The 15,977-nt window shown below is 43.3% G+C and overlaps 1 protein-coding gene and 1 long non-coding RNA gene across 3 annotated transcripts in view; one reads left to right on the forward strand and one right to left on the reverse strand.

Moving 5' to 3' along the window:
* Window positions 1-5,475, forward strand: part of SLC6A1 (solute carrier family 6 member 1) — an 82,636-nt gene extending 77,161 nt beyond the window's left edge. For both annotated transcript variants that reach the window (XM_079967294.1, XM_079967295.1), the window contains exon 15: window positions 4,660-5,475. In XM_079967294.1, the coding sequence (XP_079823420.1) occupies window positions 4,660-4,764 (105 nt within the window). In that variant the 3' untranslated portion in view covers window positions 4,765-5,475. The remainder of the gene's footprint in view (window positions 1-4,659) is intronic.
* LOC307211093 lies at window positions 5,116-7,235 on the reverse strand. Its single transcript, XR_013836289.1, has 2 exons — window positions 5,522-7,235; window positions 5,116-5,484 (listed from the first exon to the last, which is right to left on the reverse strand). It is a non-coding gene; the product is annotated as an uncharacterized lncRNA (long non-coding RNA).
* Between the last annotated feature and the right edge of the window lie 8,742 nt (window positions 7,236-15,977).

Raw genomic sequence — 15,977 nt, forward strand, 5'->3', positions numbered from 1 at the left:
GCTACCCTGTCAGCGCCGCTGGAGGAGAGGCGGGCTCAGGATGCACAGGTCAGAGCCACCCCGATAGGGAGGAAGGTCCCGGGGCTGGTAAATAAGTTTGGAGGAAAGCCCCAAGACTACAATGCTTTCTGAACGGAAGTTCAATACGCTTTGGAATTGCAGAAAAATGACTTTGCTGATGACGGGGAGAGGGTGGCTTACATTGTTGGACATCTGCAGGATGGGGCGCGCGAATGGATCAGGCCCTTGATGGCAACGGGGAATGATGCATTGAAAGATCTTAAGAAATTCTACCAGGCAATGGACGCGATGTTCTCCAGCGAGATTGAGCAAAGCATGACACGGAGGGAGCTGATGGGGTGCAAGCAGGGGAACCTGTCCGTCAGAAACTACTGGTCGCGTTTTGAGATGTTAGTGCACAAGCTCGGGTGGAACCTTGACTCTGAACCAGTACAAATGCTGTTTGAGGCAGGTTTGGACCCCGAAGTGAAAGACGAGTTGTCCGGAGCGCCCCACCCGCGGTCAATGGATGAGCTCACAAAGACTGTGCTTGTGATCGGTGTACGCCAGGAAGCGCAGGCTCAGGAAAAGCAGGAGATAAGGGCGGAACGTTTCCATGGCAACCGCATTCCTGAAATGCCGAGGGAGCCTTCCCAGGCGGCAGAGCTGATGGAAATTGATGGAGTGTGCGCGCACGAAGTTTCAAACGCTAGTGAAGGCCGGAAAAGGGAGGGGAAGGAGTGGAAAACTACCAAGAAGTGTTTCCTCTGTCAGCGGCCAGGACATTTTGCAAAGGTCTGTCCTCAACGAAAGGCCTGGCAAGGCATGATGGGGGCTGCAGGCCACGATGAGAAGGGGGAGGAAGGGCCGGTGCAGGGAAACGAGAAAGCCTGGCTGCCAACCAGCAGGGGCAGCAGCCAGGCCAGCAACCAATAGAAGTGCCCCAGCCTGACCCTCCCAAGGCAGCTATAGCCATTGAAGTGGTGCTAGAACTCCCAAATGGGCACCCAGTCAAGGTGGAGGGGCTGGTGGATTCTGGCAGCTCGTGTAATTTCTTCAGTAGAGACTTCGCTCTGGAGCACCAGCTCCACCTGTTGCCACTAGATTTTCCCTTGCAGGTGACCACCATTGATGGCAGGGAACTACTGGGAGGGGAGGTGACACACCAGACACCACCAATGCGGATGAGTGTTTCCCGGCACACGGAAACCATGGCCTTTTACGTGGCCACGCTGGCGGGACCCCCAATAATACTAGGAATGAGCTGGCTGGCGCTACATGACCCAGTGGTGTCATGCCATCAGCGGTCGCTCACCTTTGGGTCAGCTTACTGTTTAGAACACTGCCTGGGAGGAAAGGAACCAAGAATGACTGTGGCCAGGGTGGCTGGGGCGCCCCTGGAGGAAAAGGGGCGGGTGCCACCGCAATATGCAGATTTGAAGGAGGTGTTCAGCGAGAGAGAGGCAGATAGACTGCCCCCCCACAGACCATATGACTGCCAAATCAACCTGCTTCCGGGAGCCCAGTTACCCACCGGTCAAGCTGGAAAAATGCCAATTCCACACCCGGGAGGTCGAGTTCCTAGGATACAGGTTGTCAGACAAGGAACTGGCTATGGATCCAGGCAAGATGAAGGCAGTGCTGGAATGGAAGGTCCCCCAAAACCGAAAGGATGTGCAGAAGTTCCTAGGTTTCAGCAACTTCTACAGGAAGTTCATAAGGAACTTCGCCCACTTGACAGCACCCATTACGGATTGTCTTAGTAGCAAAAAGAAGTTTGCATGGACAGAGGAGGCGCAGCAATCCTTTGAGAAATTGAAGAAGGCGTTCGCCTCGGAAGAGCAGCTCCTGCACATGGATCCAGAGAAGCCCATGAGACTGGAGACGGACGCGCCCGACCACGCGATTGGAGCAGTATTGTTGCAACCCGGGTCCAAGGAGAACTGGAGATCGTGCGCCTTTTTCTCCCGGAAGCTGAGCAAGTCGGAGCAAAACTACACGGTGTATGACCGAGAACTGCTTGCGATTTACTCGGCATTTCGTCAATGGAGGCACCTCTTGATAGGGGTGCGGCACAAGATCCAGGTCCGAACTGACCACAAGAACTTGGAATACTGGCGGACCGCGCGAGTGCTTAACCAGAGACAGATCAGATGGTCCCAGGAGTTCGCCAAGTTTTTCTTCGAGATACAATACATGCCGGGAGGGGAAAATGTTAGGGCGGATGCACTCTCCAGAAAACCGGAATACATGGAGGGGGAAGGGCCTCCGGAGGTCAGGCACGTGTTCCCCGACCCGGTGGGTGTGGGGGGGAACGTTGGTAGGTAAACGAGAGCTAGCAGGGCTCACCTGAGATGATGAGTTTGCTCAGACTAAAATCAGGGAGCTCAGAGGTGGAAAGGGAGACAATGGGGGGGTTTCGGAAAAGGAAGGGGTACTGTACTACAAGGGGGTGCTGTATGTACCAGGGTTGATGTTGAGGGGCAAAATACTGAGGCAGCTCCGTGACAATCCCACAGCTGGGCACTTTGGACAGCACAAGACCATGCTACTAGTTACCAGGCAATTCTGGTGGCCAAAGGTGAGGGAGGACGTACGAGAATATGTACGAGGGTGCGACCAAGTGCCAGAGGGCAAAGGACTGCCCCCGCAAGGTTACTGGAACCCTTACCAACACCGGAAAGGTCCTGGGAGGTGGTGTCCATTGATTTTATGACAGATCTGCCCAAGTGAAGGGGGAAGACAGCAGTCATGGTAGTGGTCGATCTGCTGACAAAAATGTGCCATTTCGTAGCGTGTTCACATGCAGTGTCGGCAGAGGAGACAGCCAGGCTATTTGTGGACCACGTTTTCAGGCTGCATGGCACCCCATTGAGGGTAATCTCAGATCACAGAAAACAATTTACTTCCCGGTTCTGGCGGAGGCTCATGAGCTTGCTGCAGGTCGAGGTGAGCTTCTCAACGGCACGGCACCCAGAAACCAACGGGCAGGCCGAAAGAGCGAACAATATACTCCAGCAGTACCTACTCTGCTATGTCAGTGAGAGGCAGAACGATTGGGTAGAGAAATTGGCATTGGCTGAATTTGCGTACAACAACGCTGAACACGTGTCCACGGGAATGAGCCCTTTCATGGCCAATTACGGGTGTCACCCCAGAGCTTTCCCAGGGAGGGGGGAGGAAGGATGGAGTTTACCTGCGGCCGAGCAATTTGCCGAAGAAATGGAGACCTTACACCAGCAACTCAGGCTGAACTTGGAGAGGGCCAAGGAAGTTTACAAGAGGCAGGCAGACGGGTGGGAGACTGGGTGTGGTTGTCGTCCCAAGGGTTGCCCCTAAAGGGAGGGTGCAAGAAGTTGCAGCCTAGACGACTGGGGCCTTTTGAGGTAATACAGCAGGTCAACCCAGTGGCATTCAAACTCAAGTTGCCCGACAGCATGAAGATACATCCGGTGTTCCATAGGTCCCTACTTTCACAGTACAGGGAGGGACGGGAATTCCCAGGAAGGGAGGGAGGGGTTACCACCCATCCGCGGGTAGAGGAGAGGGGACTCTGTAACAAAGCCACGGAAATACTCGATTCGAGGTGGCGGGGTCACCAGGTAGCCTGGGAGGGAGAACCCAGGTCGGAAAACACTTGGGTCCCTGCTGAATCAATCACGGACGGGTATCTGGTGGAAGAGTTTCATAGATTGTTCCCGGATAGACCTAAACCATTAGCTAGATTCTGGGAGGAAGAATTCGGAACCACAGATGATGAAGGGGACTTTGTGGGGTTTCCTGCCTCCAAGGAGGAGGAAGGGGAGGTGTCCGAGGGAGAAGAATCAAACTGGGAGGTTCAACCAGCTGGAAGAGATACGAGGGGATGGGAGGCCGGTTTTGAATCCTCAGAAGATGGTGACAGTTCTTTCAGGGGGTTCCCCACATCGTCGGTCGATGAGAGAGGAGGAGGAGGAATCGGAAGATCGTGCCGGTGGTGAGGGGGGTCCTGAGGAGGGAGTGGATGTCAGGGAACTGCCATCAGTACTGGAGGGAGAGAGCGAAAGCCAGAGGGATTCCAGAGAGCTTCCAGGGATCGAGGGAGCAGCCCATCTTCTGGGGAATAGAATCAGCGTAGCACCGGGGAGAAGGGGGGCAGCTGGGGGAAGTGGCGAGGCGGTCTCATGACTCCTTGCCTGGGACCAGTGGGAAGAGTAGGGGTCCTCCGTTGCCCACGCCCTCCCTGCGCAGAAGGCTTCCGTGCAGAGAGGGTAGGCGGAGACTAGGCGTCAAAGAACTTCTTTGCTGGAAGAAGTTTAAGAAACGCCCACTCACGGATTCTGCCAGCGATTGAGTCAGCCACGGGTGAGTGGCTGTCCGGACAGAAAAGGTTCACTTTGGCAACCCAGCCAGGTGTTTGCACCCAGCCGGGGAGCTAGGCACCTGCTTACGCATGAGCAACCCCTAGAACCATTACAATACCATACATTGGAAAGTCATTCAGGAACTGTGGCCTCCTTCCCTCCTTCCTTCCTTCCTACTGCACCTTTCATGAATGACAACTACAGAACTGGAATATAAATTTAATGTAAGGGAAGCCATTCAGATTAAGAACAATGAAATGATATTCTCTCTCTCTCTCTCTCTCTCTCTCTCTCTCTCTCTCTCTCTCTCCTGTAGCGAATCCAGGTAATGATTCAACCAAGTGAAGATATTACTCATCCTGAAAACGGACCTGAACAAGCCCAGCAGAGCAACTCTGCAAACAAAGAAGCATATATATAATCTGGGTCATTAAAATGATACAAAGCTTCCTGTAGGGGGGCAAAAGAAAAAAGAAAAACCATACACAAATGAAACATGGTTGAATATGACCACAAATTTATGTCTGAGAATAAAATTACCTACCTCTAGTGGCACAAAAGACCATCACCACTATAAGGGAAGCAATGTGGATAAGATCAAACCATTTTGTGGGCTTAGTTGTTGACAATGTTTTGTGTTTCCTGGCAATCCATAGACTGTTAACATTTTTATTCTCTTTCAGTAAGAGCTGGATATCTTTGGGAATTTATAAAGACATGTAGGCCATTTTTAATCTACCTTTTAACACAACAATTTGAAGTTTTGTGCAGCTGATTTTTATTAATATATTTCATACTGTTTGAATCCCAAGACTGTTATTTCTGAGAACAGTTAAAACAGAAAGCTGTTTTGTATTCACCAGCAAAGTATTTTTTACCAAGAAAATTTACCAGTGAAAATACTGCCCTTAAAAATGTTGACCAACTTTATTCTGGAGTTGGTTTTTCTAATTTTCATGGAAATCTTCTGATATTCTACAGTATACTGAATCATTCATATACAAATGCCATTAACAAGCTATTTTGGGATATACAGTACAGACTAAATTGCACCACTCCCTAACCCAACCTATTGAGATGTCAACATTTAATGTATTATTTTATAGCAATATATATTTTAGAATATTTTCCATGTCGGCATCTTTCAAAGTACTGGGGTGGTTTTTTAAACAAAAAACAAAAAGCCAGCCGCACAAGTGATAATATGACTACATACTTCAAACTGTGAAGTGTCCCTCCCAAAGGCTGCCATATTTGCCATATTTAAAGCTGTACACGTTATCTTTCATTTAATCCAGGTTGTGCTTCACTTTTAAATTGTGTCATTGGCAGGTATAGCACTTTCCCACAAATAGAGAACCAAACAAATAGCTTCTACATCAAGATGCTCCCCGCAGAATATAATTTAGGGCTTTAAAATTAGCACTGCTCTAGTCGGCCTGTTGAAGGTCTTATCAACAATAGAGGTTTTTGACTAGCAAGCATATTATAAAGCACTTTGAAGAAAGAATTTTATTTTTATGGTTTTATTTAGGTATGTATTTTTCATGGGAAAGATGGAGAAGTGAGGGAACGGTCTTGCCATAAACAGCTCCATTCTAGGCTCTCGCTTGCATTTTCCACACAGGCACCTAAAGCTAATGGATTTCTTCCTGTGTGGAAAATGGCGAGACTCAAGAGTCCATAAAGGCAACTCTTGTTTGGCAGCTATGAGACAGAAAGTGAGAATCGTAAGAAAAGTGGTATGTGATGTTTGATTCTAAATGACTGTGACAGAACTGTGCAATGAAACATGCTTTTCAGCGAAACCTTGTGCAACGTACAATGTTAGATAGCACACACTTTATGTAGAACTACTATGTGAACAACATGTTAACTGTGAATGTTGGTTTTTTTGTTGTTTTTGTCTGAAGGTGACAAACATATGTTCTTGCAATAAGGTATTATTCTCAGAATGTCAAGCACATTATTGTAGAAAATATATATATACATATATTTCAACTTAACAAATAAAAAAAAACTCATAAAAAGAGTATTGTTTAGTAGGTTCTAAACTGTTTCATACAGTAGATCAACTGTAAAATATTCAGATATCTATGATACATGCTGAATATCTATAGATGAACTCACAAATAAATCCAAATGTCTTGTAGATTTTCAGGGTTTAGGGGGGGGGGAGAAAAGAAAACATGTCATACTTCACTTGCTTCATATACATTATAACTGTGAATTTCATTAGACTTAAGATACAAAATTCAGACTTTCTCTTTATTGTTTATGTAACCAAGTCCCATGTTGTTCTAAGAAAAATGCAGTATTCAATGTTTGATTGTAAAACAATTATGACAGATGTTTGACAGATTTGCTCTTTAGCAGAATCCTGTACAAACGTATCATATATAGCACAAAAATAGTGTCGTAGAACTACTGTGTGTAAGCTGTGAATAGCTGTATCTTTTTGTAGTATTTGCCCTTAAAAAAGAAAGAATATATGATCATATATGCTTTTTGCAATAATTAATTATTCTCTAAACACCAAGCAAATTTATCTCTATATAAAAATATATATGTAATATATACATATTCTAAAATATATATAGAGCCTGTTTTAAAAAGAGAGAGTACAGTATAATTTAGAAAACTGCAATGTTCTATGGACCAAATGTAAAATATTTATAAAGATGCATTTTAAATGTCTATAAATGGTGTCCTAACTAAAGCACGGTTGTTATGTAACTTTCCAAGAGCTTAGAAAAAAGAATAAAAGTTATATTATACATTCTATGAAGTGGCTTTAATTTAATTCTTTAAGCAGAAGATTTTGAATGACAATTACGAAACAATTTTCAGTATTTGAGAGATCTCTATCACTCAGTTTAGCCATCGTATTCCCATTCCTACAATCCATGGTTTTTTGGACTTGGAAATATATGACCAGTTGCACATCCCCTACCCCTTATTCCTTCTCTTATCAAGTTTCCTTTAGAGGTTTGTCAAATCACAGTTTCTCCATTGCATCTAAAACCTCCACCCCTGCCATTCACAATCCTTATACCGCTATTCTTATCCCTCCATGATCAGCAGCATTGTCACCTCCTTGGTCACACTGCCCCTAATTGGCCTCAAGCACTGCCTTCTTAGTAAATACTTGGGACACCAGCAACACGACTCATTGGCAGCCAGGAGGAAAGAAGTAAGGAAGTGGTTTATGGGAATTAGAATGGGACTGGGCTATATTCTAGACATTAAGATACATATTTTTTAAAATAAAAAATTGGGAATTAGCATATTTGAGCCAAATCTTTGCTTTCAGAGGCTTGCAACCTTAAATTAGTGAGTTATCTCTAAGCTGCTGCTCTTTCTCAAGAGAGAAAAAACAGAGTCCCAAGTCTTCAGTTCTGGATTCAGTGCCAATCAATGCATCTCTCTGTCTGCATGCATGAATTTACAAATGCAGCCAAGTATGCATACTCTAATCAGCACAGAAGATATATAGATACACACACACACACACACACACACACACACTTACTTTTCCCACTTTATATAGATACATCATTTGTCACTAGTTCAGAACTATTAATCATTAATGCTTTGAAGCACTGATTTTACATTACAGATGCAAATATAATTCAGTGTAATCTGAAAACTGCTTGTTAATTTTTTCACATTGTGCTTGCAGCCAACTATAAATATATCTCAAACATGCTTGTAATATATTTTATAATATGTATTAATCAGTTCAAAACCTACATAAATTATTGTGAAATAGAACGTTGATATTCCACTAAAGGAGGAATAATGATTTCTGCCAGCAAGCCTTATCTCAATGACGGTGTTGAGCAGAATCTAACCTTGGCTTGACATTTTAAGAGTTTTTTCTTCCTGAGAGGGGCAAAGTTAGGTTCATTTATTTTGAAATTTTCTCTTTTTTGAATGTGATTTCCTTCTGCGCAAAGATCCTCTTGCTAAATCACGTCCCCTGCATGCAAAAGGGTGCTGCATGTTGGATCTCTGCATCCATACATCCATACATGCATGCTGTCAGAAAATAATATTGGCACAATCATTCTTGGCACTGGTCACCTTTCAGGGAAGCAGGAGTGCATTCAGACTCTTCTTCCCTTCTTCCTTGTCCTTCCAGCAGCTGATGGTTGTGGCTGCCAAAAGCTAAACATAGGATTGTTAATTAAAAACAATTAAAACATTCCAAAATTTAGAACCTACAAGCAGCTAAAAACACATCAGCATTCCACATGTCTCGGTAGGCTTCTCTAACAAAAAATATTTGTAGCAGTCACCAAAAAGAGTAAAGTAAAGATGGCTGCCTGATGTCAGGAGCGGAGCTGGATACTGCCTAAGCAGCCTTTCTCAACCTTGGGTCCCCAGATGTTATTGGACTACAACTCCCATAATCCCTGACCACTTGTCTTGCTAGCTAGGGATGATGGGAGTTGCAGTCCAACAACATCTGGGGATCCAAGGTTGAGAAAGACTGGCTAATGCCAACATCATTTGTAAATAAATGTGAAAATGCCACATGTATCAAAGAAGCTGAAAACAATGTTGTGCTTAGTGTCTGTGGAAGCAGCAAAATCAGCAGGGTGAGCCAGCCCAGATCTGGTCTCTCACCTTGTTGCTTCATTTATCCTTCTGCTTCCAAAGTTTCCCATTCAAAACTTTCTAAACCCACCCCTACTAACAGTGAGTTTTTATGTGTCTGGAACACATCAACATTGACTAGGTTGGAGCTAAGAGAGAGATTGACTGTGTTAGGATTGTAGTTTGTATACAATTTCTGCTTCCTTAGATGATACTCTTGCCCACTCAGCACACTGCATCAGACAAGAGATGGGTTGCTTTAATCTTACTCTTCCAGTCTTTCTGCTGAGATCATCTTCTGTCTGTGTACTCACACTGCAAAACAGTAGGTGGCCATGTCACTACATTTAATTTTCTTTCTGTTTGGCAACAGCAACTCAGCAACAAAAGTAAGCCAAGATAAGTTGGTGGCAAGCTTTTTTCAGTGCAGACAGTGAGACGGTGGTGGCCAACGTAAATTCAGTCTTCACATTGTCATATCCATTCCCTGGCTGGTGCATGGATAGAATAGTGCAGGCATAAGCAAACTCGGCCCTCCAGTTGTTTTGAGACTATAATTCCCATCATCCCTGACCACTGGTCCTGTTAGCTAGGGATGATGGGAGTTGTAGTCCCAAAACATCTGGAGGGCCAATTTTGCCTATGCCTGGAGTAGTGGTTAGAGAAGTCAGTGGGCTCTTGGATTCAACTACCAGTATTATTTAGTGGTGGTTGAATGCTATTATGCTTCAGTGAAGCATGACCAAGAAAAGAAAGTGTAGATGAATTAGAGCTAGTTAGCACTATGATATTTCATACTTTTCTGGAGAACTGTCCCCCCTATCTTGGAGACATCCTGATAGCAAATGGATGAGAAAACACAAAGAGGGTCACCTCTTCACTGTGGGAGTGGAAGATTTCCCTGAATGAATTTATGTTCTCACTTATGTGGAACGTTAGTGGAGCTACCTGAGCCTTAATTCCAATATAATGATGACTCAAGAGGAGGGGCAACACAGAAACCTCTAGGAGTGATGACATTTTTTTTGCCTTCAGTTGAATGAGAGCATAACAATATACCCACTTGGTGGTGTCCTAGTGTCCTCTATGCATTGTGCTTCTGCTGCCCAGGGTACTTTCTCTCTACAGCCAATACTTTACAGCCTTCAACAACTTTCTCTGAGTTTGGCACCCAGTGCTGTACAGGTTTTTTGGAAAGATCCTATGGTGGATCCACCCATTGGATCCACATTTGAAGCAGAACTTTGCAACCAATGTCCGTGCAACTGGTTGCTGTTGACACCTGTCTGTCTAGAAAGACAATGGAGTGTGCCTCCGGGGGTGAAGCCAAACTGCTGTCAGCAGCACCGAAGCAGTGACCTCTTCAGAGTGCAAGCCTGGGAAGGATGTATGGAGGTCCTGGGCTGCCCAGACAAGACTCCCCTCTTGGCCTCACTGATGTGGTCCAAGCGAAAGCAGAGCAACATGTTTGGCACCAACCTGGCCTCAGGAGTTGCTGAAAGAAGACATACAAGGCGCCGCCCAACCATCTTAGGGACTCTACTCCAGATTTATGTAGGGTTTTGTTCTCTCAAAGCTATCCTGGAAGGCGGCAGAGGTCTAGGACCAAAGTTTTCCTTCTCCCAGGTGGTTTACCTTCTAGGTTGATGAGGCCCATTTGCCCCTCACTTCCCTCTACAGCATGTGCAGAAACCACCTTCTTGACCATTGGACCCACTATTGGTCTCGTCCTCTCAGTCCATTGGATTCTGTTTTCACATGCAGGGGAAGTCCAAAACTCACTGGGGATTTGAGACCCATTGGCTACACTCACCCGTGAGATTTGGTGCTACATACTGCTTTCTATATACATTCTTGAGGTCAATTTGGTATTTCTCATTTGACCCAAGCTGCATGCAATGTCAGACTCTCCCTATAATTAGTGGGAACAACCTGCCATTATAAGCTGAGTTTGTTGTGGCAAACCTTCCCGTGCTCTCTCATATAATGTTGTAAGTCCCCTCTCCTCTCCTCTTCCTCTTTATTTGCATCTTTTTATAGCTATGATTTTGGGCTGGGTGGAAGGATATTTGCCTACAGGTCTTTAGTCATGGAATGATTCAGATATGCTCCCTTGGTCTCTAATGAAGAGGTCTGTGAATCTGAGCAGAGAGTGCACACAAAGTTCCTAACAATGTCAATCAATTAAGGGCGATTATGCTGAATAAGAAATCATCCGGAAGAATTTCACAAAAGAGAGTTTGGCATGCATTCCTTCATGATCAAACACGTTTATAGTACCACATAAATCATGATGTTTGAGAAGATAGTGGCCACTGATGTAACTAAACACATAATTAATTTTGTACTGTCCAATTCACTTGTTCCTAGAGGAAGAAATTACCATTCTGCCCAAGCAAGACGGGTCCTTGTGAGTCAGTGACAAAATGACAAACTAGCATTTTGATTTGAAGCCAAGTGTCCTCTAAGCATAAATTTCTCCAGAGGGCTTGTAGTGACTGTCTTAATTACTATAGGTCAAGAAACACAGTTATTAAGCTCAGTTTGGATCTATCAAGATTTGCCTCATGCATGGAGCTGTCCAATGCTTAATATCCTTCTGATCATGTAATTTTGATAACTTATTTCCTCCTAGAAATATTAAGAAGGCTGCTTCTTTTAGCTAAGGAGGAGCAATTAACAATCAAGGAAAAGTAAATCAAATTAGTCTAATGAATGATGAGATATTTCTCCTTCTGTTCATCTCTATGCAGTTCCTTAGGAAGGGGAGATATCAAATAACTAGGAGAAATTAAAGTACTAAGGCCGTAGAGATTTAAGCATGTTCCTCTCTGTTGTAGTCCATGAAAGGTCTTCATTTTTGTGACCAGTAAGGCTCCCTTCACATGTTAGCCATTACTAAAATGCACCCCGCTGTTCTCAAGAGGGTTTATTCACATGTAAGTGCATACAGGGTTGCTGTCTTAGACTGCAATTGTATAAAAACATATCACTCCCAGATATCACTCCCAGATAGCAGAATTTCTGCTAAAAATGGGACTCACTTCTGGGTAAACAGGCTTCAGATTGCACTGCATATTTGGAAAATAGGGCTTTTTCAGAGGGAATTCACAGGAACTCGGTTCCGGCACCTCTCAGGTGGGTTCTGACACCTCTCAGGTAAGTGCTGTTGCCATTCTAAAAGAACAAGGAAGGTATTCAAGGTGAGTTCCAGCACCTTTATTTCTCAAAAAATAGCAGTGCAAAATAGTGTATGCCAACTCGCCATAGCTTTTATCAAGTTTACCCTCACTTTGTGAAATCTCCCATTTTGAGAATCCCAGGTGTGTCTTACAACTTTTTTACAAAAAATAAAATAAAACTGCAAATGACTAGGTCCCCCTCCCCCACATTTCTAACATCTTGAAAACCCCTAGACTCCCAGCCTCCTTTCCCCTTCTATTCTTCAAAACTGCACTGTTGACTGCTTTAGGTTTGCTTGCTTGCTTGTTTTTTTAAGGTAATATATAAAAATGCAACAAAGTAATAAGCACTTATTTACAAAAATGTTTTTCATTAATACAGTATTTTCATTTCCCCAATGGCTTGTGGTATGTATAAAGTTCTTACTCATGCCCTGAAACTGGTGAATGCAGCTGTTACAGCCACACTGTGTAGTATAACATCACACTCTCTGAGGTGTTATCTAATGGGGCATGCAAAGTTTGAGACCCAAAGGCAAAGGCCACTCTGGAAAATTGAATCCTGTTGCGTACATCTTGAGCAATGGAAATTTTTGTGTGTTTAGTCACTTACCAAGCCTAGAAATGTTCACGCATATATTATCTTTAAAGACAAATGATTAAGATCTTGGAGTATGACCAAACAACCCCTACTGACAAAACAGATTAACTTCTAGTTTCTCTGCCAGGACCTCCTCTATTCCGTCCTCTTCCCCTAAGGCTGTTTTGGACACATTTAGCACCACCATCATCTTATGACTCACAAATAACTTTCCAAATTACCTCACAATAATAAGAACATGAATTTCTGATTAACCCAACAGATTTTGATAAACATGGCAGACACATTGTAGTCTGAGAATCTACAGAAAACATAAACCCCCCCCACAAAAAAATCTAACATGCAGCTGAGTATGAAAAGCTTTTCCAAAGAAGAACATTTTACTTTTCTACTTAACATCTCAATGGCCTGACCCGATGCCTGTTTACTCAGAATTAAGTCTAACCACTGTTCATTGGGGTTTACTCCCAAGTAAGTAGCTATGGGTGGGATTGTGACTTTTAATATCCATGGCTGTCAGTGGAGAGAGAATTCCATAAGGTCAAAGCACCATCTGAAAAGCCTGCTTCTATCCTTTTTAGAAGATAGGTTTCTTACATGGGATTCTGAACAACCTCTTATCTATTTTTATGAATTTATTTAAGGCATTTGTGCACTTCCCCCAATCCACTCAACATCTTGATTGCTGATTATTTCAAATGACAGGAAGACTCATAAAGGGGAAAATGTTTCTTCCTGTAGACTGGATTTAAAAGTGAAAATCAGCAACCTGAAATGTACTCAGAAGCCAGTCAGTAGTCGGGTCAAATCTCAGAATTAATGCTAAGAATGGCAGCCTTGACCTAGAATCCTGATTGGGAAGGGAAAGGGAATTAATAAAAGCCCTGTTCCAGGCTAGATTTATGTCCTGGAATTAAGTGTCTGGAATGGTAGCACACATGCTACGGTACCACTCATGTTGTGGTTTTTAAATTTTCAGAGCCAAGAGGTGGCAATGTCATCCCCCAAGATGGTGGTCTAATTTGAATTACCAAATTCCAACCCATAGGAATTTTAAAACAAAAAGCCAGTGTGAAACTGAAAGGCAATCTGAAATATAACTAAGAAGCAGAAAGGCAGTGCTGCAGAGTTCTCAAAGACTGAAGGAGAAAAGATGCCCTACAAACAATAGCCACCTTCAGTTGGTTCCTTTCTCCGCATCATAGTAACATTATATGGAGGAAGTAGGAATGAGTGCATTTACTCTGCCCACTCCATTCCTCTCCATGAGTTGGAGAATGATTGTCTGCAGGAGAAAGTCTGCTCTGCTCAGGTAGACCCACTCCCTGAAAACCCAGGCCCTAAAGCACACAGGAAGAGCAGGCTTCCCACTACTGTAGACAATCAACCTCTAACCTACAGAGGGCTATGGTGATGGAGGGGAATGCCCCTACTTCCTCCTCAATAAGATATTGATCAAATGGAGGAAGAAATGCCTCAAGAACCTCTATGGTAAAAGAGGAAGGAAACACGTTTAATGAACAGAGGAGTAAAGAATGGTGCTGTTGGTCAAGAATGGATCTGAGGAAGAAACTGAAATGAACCAATGTACGAAATGGTCACCCTGCCAGAAGGACAGGAATGGAAGGAGATAATGAGCAGAAGATCTAGTTCTCACAGACAGGTGAGGAGAAAAGCTTTGTATGGGCATTATCACTTTGGCCTAAGGGCCCGGCTTGGATAAGGAAAATAATACAAAATAATTATGCACACATGGAAAACTAAATGTCAGGGACAAAACATCTAGCTTTGTATATTCAGGGATTTACAACAATTATAGAGGATCATTCAGCCATGCAAGTCCTCATCTGGCATCTGAAATGACATTGCTCCAGCTCAGCCTTCTCCCTGACCTGCTATGTATGCTTTTGTGTGCATCATTCCATCAAGTCAATCTCCCTTTGCAGTCTGATATTGTTGCATTGAGTCACAGGTTTAGCACTGCACCTTTGATTAGTACCAGGACCTTAAACAGTAGCAGAAGAAGGAGAAACAAAAGGAGATTATAGCTGATCTGATGGTAGAGAGACTTCAGCATTTTCACTCATGCCCTTAGGAATCTAGCACAGAGTGGCAAATTTTACAGATTACCACAAGCTATTTAAAACAGTTAAAATCAGTAAATTATTCTGTGAATAATCATAAACTTGTTCCATTTCAGGATGGATGAAATAATATTATTTAGAGTTAGAAGGAATGCCATTTACGGTAAATTTTAGAAACCAAGAAATACTGAAGAGGCTATGGTTATTTTTTACAAGCAAAACAGAGCCCAGAATGGTTTTCTATTACTAGGAAGGAGTGTGTTTGGTCTGTGACAATTCCTGAAAAGCTTTACGTCTTTGCTTATACCACTCTCTGTTGCTAGGCAACACTGGGTTATTGATTTTTGTAAGCAAGAATTCATGCCCAGCCCCTGGAGGCTCTTGTTGAAAAGGTGATTGAATGTTACTGCATCTATCAGGCGCGGTATGTAATCATACTCAAAGGTGACACAGGTGTTTCGATATAAAAATCTACTATAAGTAAAATAATAAATATCTATCTGAAGTTAAAGAGAAGTGTCAGGTTCTGCTAGGGAATTATTTCTAGGACATTACCATTCCCTGTACTCTGTCAAATATGTTTGCATGAATTAATGACCAAAATAATTAGTCAAAATACCAAGAAGGAATAGCAGTTCACAGGAGAGGTAATATACCATTTTTGGCTCTGAAAATCTTCAGCATAGTTCTTAGTGGACACAATTCATAATTCATTAACCTACAGAGTAGTCCTATTATAGTCAAAGGAATTAATATGAAGGCTCCAGACTGAAATGTTTCGGCAAATAGTCATATATTAACAAGAGGAAGCAGCTTAAATCTTCCTATGCAGATGCATATATTTAGAATTATGCCTGCCATTTCCTGCAAGTTTCCACCTCTGTTCATAAAATTATTGTGCAGTGGAAAGACCACAGGCTAATGCTTTTCAATGTCCCACAAGAACATGATGATTAAATCTCTATTTCAGATGGTAGCATGAGTTGAGGCAATCCTAAACCCTCCTGAAAATACATGGACTGGTCTTCAAACTCTTGTCCTCTGGAATTTGAAATAGCAAAAGTGCAATCCAATCCAGATGTAGCACCACACACTCATGCAAATCCTCGTAGATATTGCTGAACTAAGGGTCACTTTACTCGTAAGTTTTCCTGAACTAAAGACA

The sequence above is a fragment of the Podarcis cretensis genome, assembly GCF_951804945.1.
Source record: "Podarcis cretensis genome assembly, chromosome: 2".
Lineage (NCBI taxonomy): Eukaryota > Metazoa > Chordata > Lepidosauria > Squamata > Lacertidae > Podarcis > Podarcis cretensis.